At 34.7% G+C, this 22,646-nt stretch overlaps 1 protein-coding gene and 1 pseudogene across 1 annotated transcript; both read right to left on the bottom strand.

Annotated features, from left to right (window-relative positions):
• Window positions 1-1,892: 1,892 nt before the first annotated feature.
• Window positions 1,893-15,663, bottom strand: LOC149192432 (putative receptor-like protein kinase At2g42960; annotated as a pseudogene).
• Window positions 15,664-18,006: 2,343 nt separating this feature from the next.
• LOC149192431 (non-specific phospholipase C2-like) lies at window positions 18,007-20,333 on the bottom strand. Its single transcript, XM_089406380.1, has 3 exons — window positions 19,131-20,333; window positions 18,762-18,938; window positions 18,007-18,662 (listed from the first exon to the last, which is right to left on the bottom strand). The coding sequence occupies exons 1-3, from the start codon at window positions 20,140-20,142 to the stop codon at window positions 18,319-18,321; spliced, it is 1,533 nt and encodes a 510-aa protein (XP_089262506.1). The 5' UTR covers window positions 20,143-20,333; the 3' UTR covers window positions 18,007-18,318.
• Window positions 20,334-22,646: the final 2,313 nt, after the last annotated feature.

The following is a 22,646-nucleotide window of genomic DNA, read 5'->3' as shown; positions in this document are numbered from 1 at the left end:
TGAAAATTATTGATTTGTTATACCTTAATAGATGGAAAATATGAAAAACTATATGGCATTCTGAATATGTAGTTTTTCACAGTTAGTAATCATGATGTTGATATAAATCTTCCGGATGTAAACTATGTAGATTTTTCCAAACACCTGATGTTTCTTGTGGAAACTTCACTCATCATTAGTGATAGAAAAAACTTGTAATGAATGTGCAAGAGTGCAGGTCATAGGAGATAACACTATTTAATGTTAGTCCTGGACTCTTGCACATTCATTACAAGTTTTGTGTGTCTCTGATGATGGGTGGAGCGTCCACTCAAAACATCGGATATTTTGAAAACTCTACACATTTACATCTAGAAGATTTAGATCAACAAGAATATATGGCATTATTTTGTCAGACATTGAGTACACTGCATCACGATGCAGTAGTCGTAAAAATATATTAAAATGATGTGCAAATTCATTGGTCTTCTTAGGAATATGCTAATAGAAATTTCCCGAGTGATTGTAAATATGTAAAAATCATTTAGATAATTTGAAAACCCCACACCACACAAAATTTGTTAATTGAGCAGACAAATTCTATGCCCTTGAACCTAAAATTTTGCAAATAAAGTTCATGTTTCGGATCAAAGAAATTTTCTGATTTCAAACAATTTCACCCTCATAATGTTTCTTATTTAATTCAATGCTAGAATTTGACCTTTTTTTATAAATCAAGGTCAAGACTCAAGCATAAAGAGATAAAATAAAAAAATTGCAGTCATATTAGCACTTGATTTATAATCTTGGACTTCCTAAATCAACTTCATGATTCAAAAGACACCTAAATAATCAAAAGAGTCCTTTTTAGATGAATGTAGAAATGAACAATCTACTTTCCTATAAGAAGGCTCTAAAAGCCATTAAACACACACACAAGGACAAAAACTTTGAGCTACCTTATCACAGAGGACAAGATCCAATGTGCATTATTTTGTATCTATATTCCATGACTTTCTAAATGTTGTGCACATATATTAACAAAGGTGTATGATCTTTGACAAAGTCAATGGTTGATTTCATTATTTGTAATATTCTTGAATAAAAAAATCATTAACTCTCTAAAAAATACAATGGCAGAGCTTTTCTGCTTTACATAGACCTAATCCACGAGGCATAAATTGAAGCTTGAAACAATTATGTACATGATTGTTAGGAATTTAAAAAATGATTATGACAAATCCTTCCCATAATTCATAATGTGCATTACTAAGGGCGTATGATATGTTGATCTAGTCAGAATAATTTTACTGTAATCTCGATCAACCTTTCCATGGGGGTTGGTACATGATTGTCACCTCACACATGTTTCTACTAGGTTATAGGATTGCAGGTTGAATTTTGTTATCTTTTGAGCTTGGTGCAGAAAGGTATAAGTTCTTTGCTTGGAAAAATGAATAAATTGACTACATAAATTGTGTTGTATTCCATGGTGCAAAATGCCCAACAATGCATTCAAAAGTTTGAGAAAACAATACCAGCTCCCTTATATAAAATCCATATAGGGCAACAAAATTTTGACTATCTTCCATGTAACATTTATGTGGGAGACAACAAAGTATGCAATCAGAATTTTTTTTTTCCTATGAAAAATTAACAAAAAGAAAAAAGCCTTGGAAATCAATAAAAGAATCATGCATGAGATCAATGTTCAAATACCCTGCCCCTTTTTCTCTCCCTAGTATTTTCCTGCTACAATATATGTCTTCTTTATGATTCCACACCTTGAGAAGTTGAACCTTCTGTTATAATTTTATAGGCTACCCCACCTTGACCGCCAAGTATTTTGTTTATGGCATAGTTGGCTCTGCCTCTTCGATCTTGTAAATAGGTCAAGGTTTAGAAATTTTTCTCTATTCTCTCATCATATAAGCTAAAAGGTTAGATGCCCACCTCTGGTCATGAAGACAAGCCAAAGAAAAGGTAAAATAGCACTTGAGATAAATTATAGAGATCTTTAAACCTATCTCATGGAAAGGAAACTCATCTTCTTCAAGCATGCGCACCACATGTCTCATCCTAGGTCTTTTCTCATAATCTAGGTCTTTTCTCGGAATCTGGAGGGTACATCTTAGGGCAACCAAAAGTGCCCTCTTCAAATCACATGTAGATGGTTTCATTTCCATATTTGGGTCTACAACGTCTTCTGAGTGTTTACTTCCTATCATCATCTTTAGCCATTCTACAAGGTTCACCTGTACCATAAACCATACAACTAACTAAAAAAAAGTCAATCTTTTGGCATTTTGTGTATCCAGAACCTAAAGACACACCCTTAACATAGAAACTAAATCAACATGCATGTTTAAAAGAATTTTTGTGAACTCGCCTCGCTTGTAGGCTGATCGTATTCAATTGGTTCTCTACCTATGATAGTTTCAAGGAGAAGGATTCCAAAACTGTAAATATCACTTCTTTCATTCAATAATCCTAAAATTGCGTACTCTCGGGAAAAATACCTGAAAAATCCATCACACCAATAGAATATAGAGTCATTTTTTAAAGTTTTTAAAAGCTTTGTCCCAAACTACATAATTAGGAAACACTTCACCAATGTGGAAACAAATGAAGAATTAAGCATTCCATAATTTTAAGCATTAAAAATTAACACTTTTAACTTCCAAGATTATCTCGCTTTTATGTTTCAAATAACCATTAGACAATTATACACACAGTATTTCTAGTCATGTTAATAAGACCAACTCGACTGCCAATTTATTGCATGATATATAAATGAAAATAGAGAATAATTGCAGTATTTGGCAACCAAATCGAGAAATGAACATGGATATCCCATTTTGATGCACAAATTCAAAAGCTTAAATTTATCCCATAACCAGATGTCGAAGATAAACCAGATAGAAGTAATAACATGTAAACACCAATTAGATCTACATTGTTCAAGGTACAGGTCATGGTATAGGTGTTTACACACATACCCATGAGTAAGATAGTCATAATTGCCAGTAGTTATGACCTCACCAAAATAAAAAAATTTGTAACACCTAAAAATGTTCTACTAGTGGTCTGGAGGAAATATGAAATGTAATAAACAATGATATTTACCATTTACTACTATGTGTAAATTTTATATGTAGTGAATGCCACATAGAAGTATGGATCTCCTCACAAGGAAATTCCAATAAAGACGAAATTCCACATGAAATAATTGCAAGTTACAAATCTCAGAGATTGAATAACAATACCCAGACTAGAGATGAGCCATGCATATATTTTATAGCATTAGGTAGGACAATTCCAATTTTCCAACTGTACTTTCTAAAGTGGCCATTCCCAAAGGTTTCCTTGAACATGCAACAAAAATAAAATTCCATGAGTACCAAATGGTTGTGGAAATATTTTATCTGAGCGAGAGAGAGAGAGAGAATGCCCAAAAGTTCCCATTACTCTAGTTGTATTGTGGCTCTTTTCTGATCTAAGAAACTTTGCTAATCGAAAATATGAGAGCTTTCCATTGAAATCGTTATCAATTAAGATGTTGTTGGCCTTGATGTCCCTGTGAACAACTTTAGTTCAACCGCCTCATGTAGATATACAAGCCAACAATTTAAGAAACAACCAATGAGTTAATGTTTCCAACAATTCATTGAAAAATATGTTTGCTTGAAAACCTACAATGCAATGTAATTTTATTCATTAAAAAAACTCAATGTGCAGTACATAATACTAGTCGACATTGTGTCGTGTACTTTTACCAATTAAAATTTGTTAAGAAATCTTACAACTAAAGATATCGTAAAGAAAGTAATGCAAAAAGGATGGCAAATTACTTACGCCTTTGTAGTTCCAAGTATAACTTTCACAGGGGCCTCCCAAGTCAGAAAACCCGGTTGTCTCATAGTTCCATGAATCCATTTCTCTAAATTACCATTATTAACATACTCATGTAGTAGCATTCTACAAAAAATAACTTCTCTTCAAAAACTAGGATTTGATACAGAGTACCAAAAGGAAGGGAAAGGAAAATTATGACTAGTGATGTCAAATTGACTAAAAATAATACCAAGTTGATGAAAGATTGACTAAACTGAGAGGTGGGGGGGTGAATTAGTTTAGTACATTCATGTACATTAATTTATTTTCTTTAAAATTCATTAATTGAACTTTTAAATGGGAATCCTAACACATAATGACCAACATATTGAATATGTGAATAAAAAGTAATAAGCAAACCATAACATCATAATAGATCATAAAAGCAAGCACATATGGACACCAGATATAAGTGGAAACCCATAAAGGGAGAAAATCACAATTTTCTTATTGTTGTGACGCAAAGGAAAACTCCTACCCCCTTATTAAATCTAATTTTTTGTAGGCTCCAACCTACGAGAGGTTGATACCTCAATTTTCTGTAAGCTACAACATGCAAGGAAGCTCCAACTCCCATATGTTTTATGCAGGCTACAACCCTCAGGAGGCTCCTACCTCAACAGGCTCCAATCTGATATTTATCAAGCCACAAGTTGAAAGAAGACCTCAATCCCCTCATGCAAAATTAAAACAATATGCATGTTTATCTGGTCTATAGTTCTGCATATCTCCATCTCTGACTCATATTCTTCATCTCCTTAAATATGCATCACATCTGCTCTATGTGTGCAAGGTAACTAATGCATAAATTCTCAATCAACTCTCACATTCTCTAATACTCTAACCCCCAAATCTCCAACATTGCACAAATTTATGAATGAACTTTGATGGTTGTTCATTTTCCCACATAAGATTATGAAGTGAACATGCTTGACTATTTTCCTTCCACTCATTCGTTTCCAAACTCTTCAAATTTTGGTTATTAGAACAAAAAAAATAAATGCTCCACCCAATATTATTTTCATCCACATGTAATGATTAAATTCATCAACATAATCCCAACATCATGTCACATTATAGGAATAACATATGATTATATAAATGAGTGTTCATTCCTCATGATAAATAACAAAATGTTCCATTAATGCATCAAGATAGTCTCTGCAACATCTTTTCCTTTTCCTTGGACTTGCATCACAACATCTTCATGTCATTACTCAGCAAGATTGCCTTTGCTCTCATGGAGTCTTGCCTTGCATCACAACAATTTTCTCCAACAAACTAGTCTTCAAATCAGCCTTATACACAACACATGCAAGCATCAATGTTCTTCCAAGCCATCAAGGTATTTTTTGCTCCTTTGTTCTGTTATCATCAAGCATACCAAGCATAACTTGCTTCTTTGCAACTATAACAACATATGCAACATCTAACATACCTATCTTCTCCTTTGCATACCTTGTTTCTCCTACAATACACAATTCCTTTAATACAATGTACACACAATGCCATATCTATGTTTTATTACTACTGCTCCTTTGTTGATCTTCTTGCTGCTCAATGACATATCTTTGTTTTGTTTTTTCTCGTTTGCCACTCTTTTGCTTCTCTTCTTTGCTACTTTTCTAGTGTTCCTTGTTGTTGCTCCTTTTCCTTAGTTGTTTTTGTTCCTTTGCTACTCTTTTGTTGCTCTTGTTACTTTGTTTTTGCTACTTTTCCATCAATGGCAACAGTTCCATCATAAGTTCTCAAGAAATATTTACTTCTGCAGAGAATGATAGGATACGAACATAACTAACTTCATGTAAGCTACATTTATGAGAAGATAAGGTAAACTATTCTATTGTATTGACAAATTTACGTGTGAGTTCCTTCCACGCATAATCCAAGGAGTCGTACTAGATTTTTGTGTCGCACGTGACTTATGGCCTCAACTTTTGCCCTGAACTCCTTTTCTGCTTGTCCTCTAGATCACATCAAAGATATTCAAATATTGATAGAAACCCATAAAACAAGTACATAATTATGCTAGACAAAACAAATAAAAGCAAATAAAGAAATCTGAAATAAGAATAAAAAACTATAGGCTAACTTAGAGAGTGAAACCTGCAAATTGTTGAAAAGGCTTTTAACTGCAATCATGCAAATTTTATATGTAGCAAGTCCAACATAGAAGTATGGATCTCCTCACAAGGAAATTCCAATATAGATGAAATTCCACATGAAATAACTACAAGTTCTAAATCTTAGAGATTGAATAATAATACCCAGACTAGAGATGAGCCATGCACATATTTTATAGCATTAGATTGGAAAGGAGAACCGAGTATTCCAAGTTTCCAACTATACTTTATAAAGTGGGAATACCCAAAGGTTTCCCTGAACATGCAACAAAAATAAAATTCCATGTGTACCAAAACGATTGTGGAAATATTTTGAGAGACAGTACCCAAAAGTGCCTATTACTCTAGTTGTAATGTGGCTCTTTTTCTGATCTAAGAAATTTTGCTAATCCAAAATCTGAGAGCTTGCCATTGAACTCATTATCAATTAAGATATTGCTTTCCTTGATGCCCCTATGAACAAACTTTGGTTCAACCACCTCATGTAGATATGTAAGTGAGAAATTTAAAAAACAATCAGTCAATTAATATTTCCCACAATTCATTGAAAAAGATCACTGCCTGAAAACATATAACGCAGTAAACATTTATTCATAAAAAAACTCAATGTGCAGTATATAATGCTATTCAACATTGTGCCGTGTACTTTTACCAATTAAAATTTGTTAAGAAATCTAACAACTAAAGGTATAGTAAAGAAAGCAATGCAAGAAGGCATGCAAATTACTTACGCATTTGAAGTTCCAAGTGTAACCTTCATGTGGGTCTCCCAAGTCAAAAAAACATGTTTTCTCATAGCTCTATGAAGCCATTGCTCTAAATTAGCATTATTAACATACTCATATAGTAGCATTCTGCAAAAAAACACTTCTCTTCAAAAACTAGGATTTGATGCAGAGTACGAAAAGGACAGGAAAGGAAAAGTATGACTAGTGATGTAAAATTGACTAAAAATAATACCAAGTTGATGAAATCTTGGCTAAACTGAGAGCGGGGTGGGGGGTGGGATTGGGCGGTGAATTAGTTTAGTACTTTCATGGACATTAATTTATTTTCTTTAAAACTCACTAACTGAACTTTTAAATGAGCATCTTAACACATAATGGCCAACATATTGAATATGTGAACAACAAGTAATAAGAAAACCATTACATCATAGTAGCACATAAAATCAAGCACATATGTACACCAAATATAAGTGGAAAACCATAAAGGGATAAAATCACAATTTTTGTATTGTTGTGATGCAAAGGCAAGCTCCTACTCCCTTATTACATCTGATTTTCTATACTTCAACCTACAAGGTGTTGATACCTCAATTTTCTGCAAGCTACAACATGCAAGGAAGTTCCAACTCCCATACGTTTTCTGTAGGCTACAACCCTCAAGAGGCTCCTACCTCAATAGGCTCCAACTTGATATTTGAAATCCACAACTTGAAAGGACACCCTAATCCCCTCATGAAAAATAAAAACAATATGTTGGTTTACCTTGTCTATAGTTCTGCATATCTCCATCTCTGATTCATATTCTTCTTCTCCTTAAATCTGCATCACATCTTCTCTATATGTGCCAGGTAACTAATGCATAGCTTCTCAATCAGTTCTCACATTCTGTAATACTCTAACCCCCATATCTCCAGCCTTGTACGAATTTATAAATGAACTTTGATGGTTGCTTTTGTTCCCACATAAGAATATGAAGTGAACAGGCTTGACTCTTTGCCTTCCACTCATTCGTTTCCAAACTCTTCATATTTTGAATAGTAGAACACAAAAATAAATGCTCCACCCAATATTATTTTCATCCACATGTAATGATTAAATTCATCAACATAATGCCAACATCATGTAACATTATAGGAATAACATATGATTATATAATTGAGCATTATTTCCTCATGATCAGTAACAAAATTTGCCATTAATGCATCACAATAATCTCTGCAACATATTTTCCTTTGCCTTGGACTTGCATCACAACATCTTCATGTCATTGTCTTAGCAGCCTTGCCTTTGCTATCATGGAGTTTTGCCTTGCATCACAACAATTTTCTCCAACGAACCAGTCTTCAAATTAGTCTTATACACAACACATGCAAGCATCGATGTTATGCCAAGCCATGAAGATATTTGTTGCTCCTTTGTTCTGTCATCATCAAGAATACCAAGCATAACTTGTTACTTTGCAACTATAACAACATATGTATATTCTCCTTTTCATACCTTGTTTCTCCTACAATACACAATCGCTTTAATACAATCTACACACAATACCATATCTATGTTTTGTTACTACTACTCCTTTGTTGATCTTCTTGCTTCTCAATGACATATCTTTTTTTTGTTGTTGTTGCTAATTTTTTTCTCTTTTGTTGCTCTTCTTTTATGCTTTTCTAGTGTTCCTTGTTGTTGCTCCTTTTCCTTTGTTGTTGTTGTTCCTTTGCTACTCTTTTTCTGCCCTTGTTAATTTGTTGCAGCTCCTTTGCCATCAATGACAACAATGCCATCATAAGTTCTCAAGAAATATTTACTTCTCTAGAGAATGATAGGATATGAACATAACTAACTTCATGTAAGCTACATCTATAAGAAGATAAGAGAAATTAATCTGTTATATTGATAAATTTACTTGTGAGTTCCTTCCACACAGAATCCAAGGAGTCGTACTACATGTGACTTATGGCCTCAATGTTTGCCCTGGACTCCTTTTCTACTTGTCCTCTAGATCACATCAAATATAATAAAAGGTTGAGAAAAAACCATACAACAAGTACATGATTATGCTAGACAAAACAAATAAAAGCAAGTAAAGAAATCTGAAATGAGAATAAAAAACTACATGCTAACTTTGAGAGTGAAACCTACAAATTGTTGTAAAAAAGGTTATTAACTACAATCATGCAAATTTTATATGTATCAAGTGCCACATAGAAGTATGGATCTCCTCACAAGGAAATTTCAATATAGATGAAATTCCACATGAAATAACTACAAGTTATAAATCTCAAAGATTGAATAATAATACCTGGACTAGAGATGATCCATGCATATATTTTATAACATTAGGTAGGCAAGGAGAACAGAGGATTCCAAGTTTCCAACTATACTTTCTAAAGTGGGAATTACCAAATCTTTCCATGAACATACAACAAAAATAAAATTCCATGTGTACCCAAACAATTGTGGAAATATTTTGAGAGACAGTACATAAAAGTGCTTGTTTTTCTAGTTGTGATGCGGCTCTTTTCTGATCTAAGAAACCATGCTAATCCAAAATCTGAGAGCTTTCCATTGAACTCGTTATCAATTAGATGTTTTTTCCCTTAATGTCCCTGTGAACAACCTTTGGTTCAACTGCCTCGTGTAGATACGCAAGCCTACAATTTAAAAAACAATCAGTCAATTAATATTTCCAACAATTCATTGAAAAAGATCATTGCATGAAAACCTACAATGTAGTGAAATTTTATTCACAAAAAAATCAATGTGCGGTATATAATTCTAGTCAACATTGTGACGTGTACTTTTACCAATTAAAATTTGTTAATAAATCTAACAACTAAAGGTATAGTAAAGAAAGCAATGCAAGAAGGCAGGCAAATTACTTGCGAATTTGCAGTTCCAAGTGTAAACTTCATGCGGGCCTCCCAAGTCAAAAAAACTTATTGTCTCATAGCTCCATGAAGCCATTGCTCTAAATTAGCATTATTAAAATACTCATATAGTAGCATTATGCAAAAAAATCACTTCTCTTCAAAAACTAGGGTTTGATACAGAGTACCAAAAGGAAAGGAAAGGAAAATTATGACTAGCATTATTAAAATACTTATATGGTAGCATTATGCAAAAAAATAACTTCTCTTCAAAAACTAGGGTTTGATACAGAGTACCAAAAGGAAAGGAAAGGAAAATTATGACTAGTGATGTCAATTGACTAAAAATAATACCAAGTTCTTAAGAAAGATTTAATTTTGCTCGACTAAGCAAATCACTAAACTCAATGCAAGCAATCAAATAGGATTATAAATCAACATCTACATTGAAATCAATGCATCTAGTGCTAGAAATCAAATATGATTAGGAATCAACATCTACAATGAAATCAATGCATCTAATGCAAGCAATCAAATAGGATTAGAAATTATCATCTTCACTAAAATAAATGCATCTAGTGCAAGCAATCAAATATAATTAGAAATGAACATCTACACTGAAATCAATGTATTTAGTGCAAGCAATCAAATCCAACAGATTGACCTCATTCTTGACTAGATTGACAAATTGTAAATTCTGGAAATTTGAGTTACATGAATGAAGCAAACTATTTGATTTCGTTAATTTCTCAAATTTTCAAAATATTTTTAAATGAAGAATTGAATTACATGGAAACAGAAGGATCAATGGGTTATGATATTTTAACAAATGTGATTAGTTAGCATTGTTATAGCTTACATGTTATAAGTTTTAAAATATTTTTTTGACATCTTTCCTAGTTGAATTTATTGAACATAACTAACTTCATGTAAGCTACATCTATGAGAAGAGAAGGGAAATTAATCTGTTGTATTGATAAATTTACCTGTGAGTTCCTTCCTTCCACGTATAATCCAAGGAGACATACTAAATTTTTGTGGCGCATGTGACCTATGGCCTCAACTTCTGCCCTAAACTCCTTTTTTGCTTGCCCTTTATATCACATCATAGATATTCAAAGATTGAGAAAAACCCATATAACAAGTACATAATTCTTCTAGACAAAACAAATAAAAGCAAGTAAATAAAATTGAAATAAGAATAAAAAAACTATAGGCCAACTTAGAGAGTGAAACCTACAAATTTTTGAAAAGGTTTTTAACTGCAATCGGCCCTTGTAGACAACTCCATATCCACCCTCACCTATCTGTAACAACCCTGGTCAATCCATGTAATAAAGTTAATAAAGGAAAATAAGACCTTAATGAGACATGTATTCCAAGCTGAATGTTGGTAAAAAAAATAGTGACGGGGATCACTTATGATTAATTAATGGCCATGGAAATTGGCAAAGGCAATGGTCAAGGCCTTGGAAAGACAAAGTAGAATTAATTGACAATTTATTCATGAAAATAATGGAAATTAGGAGATAATGAAGGTGAAAGGTCACAAGTTGCATGTGAGGAGGAAAACGAAAGAAAATAATGGAAATTGAAGAAAATAGAGGCTTCATTAATAAAAAGGATTACGAGGATAAGTTGACAGAATTTATTCAGTTGATTTTTGGAGCTCTCTCTCTATTCTCTCTCTCTCATACTCTTGGACACTTAGAGTTTTATTGGAGCACTCTTGGAGGAGTGTGGAATACTTGGGATTTGGAGCAAGAAGGCAAAGGAAAACTAGGAAAACACAAGAGGACATCGGGATCAATAACTAGAACGGGTTTGGTTTGCACATATCAAGTTGTGTGTATGATTTCCTTGCTAGTTTTGGCATGCATGGCATATGCATGTGGTTATTTGGTTATGATCTGTCATTGGCATGGAGGATTTCCTGGATTGGCAATGGTTTTTTTTAGTCTTTCCATTTCCTAAATAGTCCTGATGTTGTGGGTTTTACTTTTTTTTTTTTTTCTAGTTGGTTGTCATATTCCTTTGGTTGTGGGTTGAGTTATTAGTTCCCGGATCCTTGGTTGGACAAACACTCTGGAAGCCCTGTAACAACTTGGGTTGAGTTATTAGTCCTAGATCCTTGGTTGGACAAACACTTTGGAACCCTTGGTAGGTTGAGTTACTAGTCCTGGAGCCTTGGTTGGACATACGCTCTGGAGCCCAGCGACAATTATGGGTTGAGTTACTAGTCCTGGAAGCCTTGGTTGGAACATATTCTTTGGAGCCCTGGATAGTTTCGGTGGAAAAAAATCTGGTGATGATTAGTGATGTCCGACCGTGAGGCAGAATCATTGGTTGATGGTTGAGGTGTTTTGGCTTCTAAAAGCCTTGGTTGGAACAAATTCTGTGGAGCCCTGGAGAGCTTGGGTGGAAACCAATCTGGTGATGATTAGTGATGTCCAACCGTGAGGTGGAATCATTGGTTGATGCTTGAGGTGGCTTGGCTTCTGGAATCCCTGGTTCTGTTTGGTTGGACTAGTTTCATGAGATCCCACATTCATGCTTGGAATATGGATGGGGGCGATTAGCTGAAAGAGATATTTAGCTTAGCCCAATCTATGGTTGGGTGGTTCGTGGAAGTCCCATACCTAATCGGCCTTTGTATTCATTAATAAGAGCTCCTTCTCCTTGGTATTTTATGTGTAAATGTATTGTTCCATATGTGGTTTTTATGGTTGTCATATCCTTGTTATTTATGTTGGTTATATGTTGGTTATGAGTAAGTTTTATGACGGTGATGATGTTTGGCTCTCATCATGTTTTAATTAATAAATGAATCACAATGGATTTATGACCTAATAGATGATAATGCAGCTATTTTGAAAAGGCATCAATGCTTCTTAGTGATTCGCAGATAAGTATGAGACCCCTATGCTCAGATCTATTGTTATGACCTGTAGATTGCGTATTTGTGACATTTTTGACGAAATTCTTGTCATGGCTAGTGGGGGTCCAGTCAAGTCCTTGATCATGTTTTTATCAAAAGTATTGTCTTTGTGTCTTTTATGAGTTCTGGAAGGTTCATGGAGTTCTGGGCAATGACTGGGTCCTAGGCCTGAAAAATAGCCTTAAATTGCACAGTCACTTGCATAGCACTAGCAGAAAAAGGATACAATCATACTTAGGCAGGCTCATGGAACTGACTTGAGTCTCTCAGTCACGTGGAGGGCTCGGAAAGGGAGTGATTGAGGCTCTAGTTCAGAAAAAAGGTAAGTTTTCTCAAGGGTTTGCCACCTAAAAGAGTTGGTTAACTCCCAGAGGTTTTGTAGCATGTGTGCAAGGTCAAATTGGTCTTTTCATGTCAGTTCCACTTCCTTAACGGTACTTGGGGAGTTGAATCATATCATGGTAACTCTTCGCCACATGTTTACCTCGATGGACTGGTTAGCTTGGGTGAATGTGGGAGGAGGGTGTTACACTATCACTTTCTCCTTTACCAGTGTTTGAACCCAAGACAAATCTGGTTCTTCATAATTGCGGGGACCAAATGAGGCCAACTTTCTTAATTTTCTCAACTCTTCTCCTTGAATTCCCCAGTCAAGTTTACCTGTAGGAGATCCCCAATCATACCATGAATTGGGATTCACATTAGCTCCCAATTCAAGAGAACTATGGCTTTGTTTTTCCCTTTGAACAAAAGCACCAAGTCTTCAATCTATGGTTGTAGGCATAACCGATGATAAGGGAGACCAACATGTATTATTGTGTTCCACATCCACACAACGATGTGACATTCTACCAGGGGAGCCTAACCTATATGAGGAAGATTGGAAAGGTGATTGCATTAAAGAATGACCAGGGCTCTAAAGTTCTATTGCAACCTACTACATCTATATAATTCCCTGCAAAAATTCTTGTGTATTTACAAGAGGCAGCATATGGTTTTGAATCTGCATATATGCCTAGGAATTATTATGAGCTTGGATTTGGGGACTCATCTAAGAACAGATGGAAGGTTTCAAGAATTTCTACTCTAGGAGATGTTACCTCAGAGGCAAACAAGTCCTCAAGATTCATTGGAGAAATAGTATTGATCCCATGACTCTTTTATTTTTTAAACCTTGTTGTGGTGTTCCCATCGCTAGATATAACAACAACAACAACATTCATCATGCCTTGTGTGGAGAGTGAAGAAAAATCATGGAAAGGTTTCCCTTCGAAGTCTAAAATTCGAGGAGAATCCTCAACAAGCATGTCTTTGGGTACTTATCTTCGGTTAAAAGGGTTGTGTACCTCAAATATGCCATGAACCCTTTTGTCAAATCACAGTACCACCCTGGTCATTTAAAATGAGAAAAACATGATGAAGAAAATGGTCGAGCATGAGATAGAATTTGTCTAGGTGTGGATGATCAATTCCACTCCATTCGTCTACCATGGTTAAGAGAAACACCTGGAAGTAGTGTCGACCGAGCACGAGGTCAAGGGTTCGAATCAAAGAGGAAAGATTTTCGATGAGTTGAGCCACTTGGTGCTTGTCAGCATGCCAGACGCAGTAGAAGAGAGCCTTTCAGATCTTCTTGAAGTCGAGATCAAAAACGTGGGTCTGAGCTTCGAGCCATATCCGGAGAAGCTTGACTATTATGTCACGAGTCTTGTCTTCGGACGCTTTTTCCATTATCCCACAATGAATGCGAGATTTTGTAACTAATTAATACCAGTGGAATCAATCCGATGGCCCAAGCTATTTCTATTGTCTAACACCCAAATCAAAGGCAGATGAAGGCGCATGTGACATGGGAAGGGAGTTCTTCTCAGAGGGAATGCATTACAGCGTAATTAAAATTCACTAGCCTAGATTCGTCTTAACTCTAGATCCACCAAGCGTGGAGAGGGATCAAATCTCTCTCTCTTGAGGTGCAAACCTCTTTTAGAGTAAAAAGAGATTTGATACCTCTCATCCCTTGGTAGATGGGAGGTAGATGAATCTAGGTTTGTTAATTTTCACGTAGATAAAATTTACCTCACACAAAAACATTTTAACTATAATATCAATCTACATAATTTATATATATGAAATACTTATTAATTTTTAATTGGATAAATTTTAACTGGCACAAAAGCATTTTGATTCTCATATCAATTTACTTGATTTATATATTAGAAATGTTTATTGTTTTTAATTTTAAGAAAATTTAAATCACACAAAACATTTTTTTTGTAAATTTGATAGGACCTTTCTATTTCATCATAAAAAAGGTGGATTACATCCAGATCCAAAAGGTTAGGTGGCCTTAACCTGACCAGAGGGAAACCAGGTATGTTGGCCACGTAACATCATGATAAGCCATCCAATAACAAAATGTAATAAGTCTAATCATCCATGCCAAATAAGTTTGGTTGCCTTTAAACTTTCTTGACTCTAAATAGCTTAAAACATCGCTATAAACACACTGAACTATGCTAAACTTCTGCATTAAAAAAAAGGGTTGAAAGACCAACATCAAGCTAATCGTCTTCTGCTAACTCAACTGGAGCAGGGTCTTTGGCACTAGATTCAGGAAGCTCAATTTGAGGGATGCACAAAATGTGCTGCTCAATTCGACTAAGTCGTCCATTCTACTGCTGCAATTGAAACTAAATTTTATGAAATTCTTTACTATAGTCAGGGAACCCATGAGTGGTCGTCGCCACCCCAGCCAGGATTTGTTCAAGAGCTTTAGCTAGCAAGCTCTTCATTAACCAGTACAGGTGGAGTGTTTGCTTAAATTGGGTAGTCCAACCCCGAGTATGACCAGGGTCCAACACTAATGTTTGTCAGTCTTCCAAATCAATATCCATGAGCCCTGCTTTCTGATTTAACTCTTCCTCTCATTCCTCTACCAACTGGCGAACCTAAGTTGAGGTGCCTTCATGGTAAGTCATCGCTGCCTCATTGATAATTGAAGAAACTGATTTCCAGCCGTGAGTCCAACCCCTAGAGGAGCTGGGTTGGTTTCCCCCTGGGGAATTCCTTTGACTCTTATGGTGACCACCTAAGCCTTGGGTAGCCTTACCCTTGCTAGAGGCGGAGCGAGCCATCGTCCAATGATACCTGAAAAAGAAATATCTAACAAACAGAGACCCCATAAACCACCCAGGTGGAAGCATTGACCCAGAAACACAAAGCTTTTAGGGGCTGCCATGGAGCCAAGGACGTTCCAGGGGAAACATATGGAAAACTAAAAATTGAACTAGACTCCAATTCGTATGCCTGACACAAGAAAACAAGAGAGAAGGAAGAAACCCCCATAACTCAATAGACATCCTCTTCCGTTCAGGCTGAGAGCCAAAATTATAAGTTGAATCATTTGCATACCAGAGCCTTGGGGCAGCCAACTCAAAATTAATAATAAATAGACTTGAATGGAGGCCTCGAGGCCACAGAAGAAAATAAACAAGAACCTAGGAGCAGTCATAGCACCAAAAACAACATAATCCCATTCGAGACAGATAAATACCAAAAACAAGAGACACAGGAAAATAAAAAATCACAACCACTCCTTCCCTTGTTGAAACTTTTGTTAACGAAACCATAGAAACCACCTTCCAATCGGATTAGATTGCACCACAACCTCTCATTCTGAAAGACAATAGACATATATAGTGGATCATAGGGACACAAGTGAAGAAACTATGAACATACCTGAAGACCAGAGTTAGGATCGGCCGCGACTGAGCCCACTTCTAGGGAAAACGCACCAACATGTCCATCTTCCCATCATTGTGTTGTGCAGACTAGAGCCAAGAGATGAGGAGAGCAAAATATAGAAACTTATCGAATTGACCATGAAGAAAACTGATAAATCATTTCTCGTTAATGACCATGCCGCCTTCATTTATTCGCCGCATGCAAGGAGCCATCGCTCCATGTGCTTCGTGCATGTGGAGGGTGGCGGGGGGCTTCTTGGGATTGACACCATCATTCCCCTGCAGATCTATTTACCATCAACACACACCCCGATCAAGGACACACAAAAACATTTTTAACTATATCAACTACTTAATTTATATATTTGAAATACTAATTCTTTTTTACTTTGATAAAAATTACATCACACAAACAAGTTTTAACTATGATGTCAATTTAGGTAATTTTGGTTGGTAGCATTTTAGTTTTGTAGTAAGAGTTTCCTTGTGTTTAGCCAGTTTCACATTTTGGAAAATAATCTAATCTAATATATGATTTTTTTAATCTAATCTAATATGTTTTTCTTAATGCCCTCAAAGCTAACTAGAATGAGGAATGAGGTGTTGGTAAGTTTATTGTCCTAAAGTGAAGCCATGAAGAATTTATAGACAAATAAATTCATTTCATGACTATAGGTTACATATTATATAGTTTAAGAATTTTTTAAGAACAAACATGCCTTAATTGAATATTTTAGCATCGATCTTCTTTCTCTAACCAAACCTTATACTTTTTTTGTTTTCTTGAATTTTTTCTATCCTTTATTTCCTTTTGTGATCAATAATATTATTGTGTATATGTTGTGTTTGTTAAATTTTTTTAATTAAACCAACATATTCAATATTCTTCTTTATTTAACAGAGATATATTTTTTAAGTTTTTAAATGTAATATTAAATGATAACATCTCCAAATTCTAGAACTGGGTTGTAGAGCACGTCTTGGCATAATTACTAAATGTGAAGAAGCTCATGATAGATATCACATTGCCAAGAATTAAAAAAAAACATAAAAATTAACCAAATTAGTGGGATGCTATCACTAATTTAATCACTAATCTAGGAAAAGAATTTAAAGCAAGAACGTGATTTTTTATTTCTTAAAATACATTTTTAAATCCATTTATGGATTCAGCACCCTAAAAACACTATGGCAAACTTGAATTCTATAGATTAAATAACTTAAACTGAGTTTTTTAAAATTTCTACGAGATTTTGGTTAAAATTAACAAGAAAAATTGATCAAAGAACTTAAACTCAAGTTTTTTAAAATTAACTAGAAAAATTATCGTGAAAAAAGTCATTTCATCTATAAGTTAGACTATATCTATATATAAAAAAACAAGATTATAGATATAAAATCCTTAATCATGAAGATTCATTCTCATTTTACTAAATTTTACTATAATATCATAATTTATCCATATAATTTTTTAATAATTAATTAAAAATTTAATAATAACTATATTTTTTAAATAAATCTTACCCTTTAATTTATAATTATTATTAAAAATATTAAAAATCTTACCTTTTAATTTATAATTATTATTAAAAATATTAAAAATCTCTTTTTGTATATTCAAAATCTCTACATCCATCCATTTATTAATTAATTACCATTAAATCAAAATGTTCGAATTATTATTCCAAAATATAAGCACATAATAAATCGGGTACAAACAAATTTATTAATTAATTACAATTAAATCAAAATGTTCGAATTATTCTTCCAAAATACAAGCACATAATAAATCGGGTACAAACAACTGAATATCATCTAAGACCCTCAGTTTTCACTCCGAGGGAACATTCCTCAACGGAAGGAATATTCGAGTCGGGCACGACACCCGACCAGGAATCAACTGAAGGAATATTCGAGTAGGGCACGACACCGGACCAGAAATAATAAGTTGGAGCTGACGAATAATTCAAAGTTACGGCCAGCGAATACACTGACTCCTTCAAAAAAATAAGCTGCACAACGTACTTCAAAAATACACTCCAGTAACTAGCCAGATTTGCAAACGAGGCAGGATCCAAGATTCGCCAAAAACTGTCGAATTCGGGAACGAGAAGGGGGTGTTTCACAAGGAACCTTCACAATCGTTTCTGGATCTTCACCGTTTCTAATGGCGGTCTCACACGCATCAAGAAAACGTTTTACCCCACGCTCAGCATATGCGCACGCTTCTCCCACGTTCATCGTCTTCGGGAGTTCATCTGGATAGATATCCAAAGCGTGATCTCCGTTCAATGAAGCTGCTAGCAGCACCAATTCCGTCTGAAAATCGTGTAAAGCCGCATCTTCCTTTGCTTCCGTATGTCTCAGCTGGGGCGGTATGGGCAACTCATCTGATCACAAAAATAACAATTCAATTAGAAATTAAAGCATAACAATCCGATTTGAAATCGAAGCGTAATCTACCAGGCTATAGATAGATAGGTAGATACCCGGGCAGTCTGTTCGTGGGCTGTCCCGAAGTTGTAAAACGCTTTCAAAAGTGCCGGCCCAAGCGTCCCTCTTCGTCAGGAATTCTGATTTCAGATTGAAGATCTTCTTAACAGTTGCAGGGATGGACGAATGCTCGAACTCGGATGAAGGATATGGTCCATTTGGCCCATGCACCACTGCAAAATTAATTAATCCAACTCATTAAATCTTCACATTTATTGCAATCGCTCTTTATACCAGAAAAGGAAAAGGAACGCTTTCTTCATTTAATAAGAATTAAGCAATGGTCTTTCTCCTGTGAGAATTCTTCAATTATTGTCAGGCTGTACCCCCAAGGGGGAATCTAAATTAAAAGAAAATTAGCGTACCTGTCCCTTTGTTAATCCAGGGAGAAATCATGATAGTCGGCACACGGACGCCCAATCTGTTGAATTCGAAGTAATAGGGCTTGGGGCCAACGATACCATCAGGAGAGGGGACATCCCTCACAGGCGTGGGAACATGATCGTAGAAACCCCCGTGCTCATCGTATGTAATAATGAACAACATCTCGTTCCACTGGGGACTCGATCTCAGAATCTCGTACACTTCTTTCACAAACTTCTGCCCTACACCGACATCATGGGAGGGATGGTCATCGTTTCCAGGCAAAATCTTGAGATCGAAGTAACGTTGCTCGATGACCACATAATTGGGGAGCTTCCCTTTCTTGGCATCGGATTTGAAGTGGAGATCGTATTGGTGAAACTTGAAGATATACTTGAGCTTTCTCAGGTTTCTGTAGAACAGAGTGCTCGGAGGATACTGATAGTAAATACCGAAGTCGAGCCCGGATTCGGCTATGGATTCGAAGATGGTCTTTTGAGGAAATCCCTCGATGAGCTTTAATGCATCGTTGCTGGTGGCTCCATGGGAAGTTGCAGAATGAACATAGAGTCTGTTGGGTTGTGTGGAGGCGGGGACCGAAGCAAACCACCTGTCAAAGAGTGCGTATTCGCTTACAAGAGCTTCATAAACAGGGAGCGCTTGAGGTCTGAATCCATTCATGACGGTTGCAGACATACCTTTCTCAGTACTCTCGGCCTGTTGGGCGAATCCGTTCATTGGAGGAGGATCCGCAGAGGTGTCGGTGGAATTTCCAAAAACCTGTTCTCTAATGGCTTGGTATGAATGACCAGGATCTGGATCGACATATTCGGCTTTATTTTGGAAAAACACTTTAGCAGAGTTGGGATCTGTTGTGGAGATGGGGTTCCATTCCTCCCCTGTTACGCCATTTATCTCTGGATTCAGCTCCTTCATCCATCCGAGCATGTGGTCGAACGATCGATTCTCCTGGACGAGGATCACAATAGTTTTGATGGGTCCGGGTATTGCCATCTTCAATCCTGTAGCTGCAATCTACAAGAACGTATGTATAAATCAGAGACAGCAGATTTCAGTATGAAACTCTTAAGAATGCTCGCTTCCTCATATGTGAAACAAGTGTAGGCGCGAGTTTGTTTATAAGTATGTCGTGCCGAGGAAGCTTGTGCGCAGAGTGTTTCAGATGGGAACGTATTCGAATGCGTGAATAATCCCCGTTGCATTTAAAAGTAGAACAACCTAGATGGGTATATATGCCAAGAATATTCGTCCCTTTTGGATAGACCATTTTTATTTGTTTTTTCCATGTTCAGTTCAGCCACATGCGTGTGGTTGCAGATACAGGTATAGCACACGCGAAGTCGATGTATTCCATTCAAAGTGTTTTGAACTAAATTAGACTTGTAGTTATCGTTGGTTACGTGATCAGACTGATAGGTATTGTTTCAATCCCGTGTCCAGAGTCGCCCTGCCTATCCACGCTAGCTCTGGGAGAACCACAGGGTTGAATCGTTCTGCAATACCGTGGCGTATTCGAAGTATGGTTTTTCTATGGATAATCATTTCTGCATTAATTAATTCGGAAGCAAGAACAACCTTATATTTTTTATTACTTATAATACTGAAGAAAGAATAACACTGATTTATTTTTATTTTTAATTTTAACACCGACAGAGGTTCCCCGTACTACCTATTAACAATTCAATTTAGACCTTGACTAAATCGTACAACCGTACAACTTTATACGCACCCAGCTGCTCCACCCACCAAGGCAAACCTTAGCCACCAATATTAACGTTACTACACTACGGTGTATATACAGTGTTACTAGGGTGTATATACAGTGTTGGGTTAGCAACGTTCAATACTCTTTAGTATTCACCAAAAATGTGATATATAACCTTTGGCCTTGCAAACAGATTAGGGTCACTGCATCAGAACATTTAATGTTTTAATTCAGAGAATATGTCCTATTTAGTACTATTAATGTAATGATTTCACAAACTGAGTGGGCCTACCACACCACAATATTTCATGCTTTTATTCCTATAATCTCATAGTCATGTAAAGTTTATTTTAATATATTTATTTCTCAGAATATTTCACGTTTTCATTCATATAATCTCATAGTCATGTAAAGTTTATTTTAATATATTTATTTCTCAGAGGTTGTTTAAGTGGCTCTAAGTTTATTTTTATTTTTTTCCTTTAATTTGGTTCATTTTATTTGAAATCGATAAATTTACAAATTTAAATTATATAGTTTACATTGTATTAAATTTATATACATATTTAAAATTTATAAATACACATTAATTTAATTATATAAATTAATTGATTAATAAATAGATATTAATTTATAAGAATATCAAATCACTTATTTTATTATACAATTCACATTGTTAAAATTAAAAAAAACATATAAACTAAATAAATTTTAATTTCTTTTGAATTAGCTTTCGGAATAATCACATCATTACTATTAGTTGGTCAAAGTTTCGAACCCTTTGTATTTGTTGGTCCATGTTTTGAACCCTCTAATGTGGTCCATCATCAAGACCAAGATTAGAGAATTCGAAACTTAGACCAAGGAATATTGATGATGTGATTATTCCTAAACTCAATTCCAAAAAAACAATATAGATCACAAAAGTCTTAAATACAAAATTATAACTTATTTTAAATTATTATTAGTATTTTTATTTATTATAAAAAAATTAATATATAAGTTAAACATATATACATTAAAAAAATACAAGATTCTCTAGCATGGATATTCTTAATCTACTATAATAGATTCATCTTAATCACAGATCTAGCAAGCATGGAGAGGGGTCAAATCTTTTGAGTTGCAAACCTCTTTTAAAATGAAAATTTTGAAAAGTTGTTTGCACCTTTAAAGATTTTATTCTCTCAGGGGTTACTACATCCTTGTTTAAGATGGATAGTGAGACTACTTGAAATGTTTTAATGACAAGAATTTTTTTTTTTCAATTACTTATTTTTATGCACACACATATATAACATTGAAATATTTCACTTAACATAGGCATTGAAACATTTTATTTGTAAACAACATTTTTACATAAAAATGATTTTTTATTAATATATTTTTAAATATACTTCAATATTACTTAATTCAACATATTAAAATATTTTAGATATGATTTACATTGATTTTTTTATTATTATTAATTATTTTTAAATCTTATATTACTCTTATTAAGAAATAATTGAATATTTTTACTTAAATAATTTATTTAATTAACATGGATGTTCAAATACTTTATTTAAGTCTTGTATTTATTTATTTTTATTTTTATTTTTAAGATAATGATTAACCATGTCTTCCTGGCATACTTAAAACTGAAAATATAAGATTTCATTTACTTTTAATTACTTTCTCTATTTTTAATGTTGACATAAAATTATGCTACCTAACATTGATATTGAAATATTTTATTTATGGTTGAGAGTGAAAGTGAAATATTTTTACCACATCTCTTTGAATAAATTGA

Source organism: Pinus tabuliformis, chromosome 2_2, assembly GCF_031772625.1.
Source record: "Pinus tabuliformis cultivar Carrire ecotype Pingquan chromosome 2_2, CPIR1, whole genome shotgun sequence".
In the NCBI taxonomy this organism is placed as follows: domain Eukaryota; kingdom Viridiplantae; phylum Streptophyta; class Pinopsida; order Pinales; family Pinaceae; genus Pinus; species Pinus tabuliformis.
Note: the sequence above shows the minus strand (reverse complement) of the source record. Positions and strands in the feature narration are given on the sequence as shown.

What these genes read in the sequence shown, in the direction of transcription:
- LOC149192431 (XM_089406380.1), bottom strand. Translation starts at nt 20,142, where the DNA reads ATGGCAATACCCGGACCCATCAAAACTATTGTGATCCTCGTCCAGGAG. An exon ending in CTGGATTAACAAAGGGACAG is followed by an intron (nt 18,939 to 19,130) that starts GTACGCTAATTT and finishes TTAATTTTGCAG; the next exon opens with TGGTGCATGGGCCAAATGGA. An exon ending in CCCACGAACAGACTGCCCGG is followed by an intron (nt 18,663 to 18,761) that starts GTATCTACCTAT and finishes TTTTGTGATCAG; the next exon opens with ATGAGTTGCCCATACCGCCC.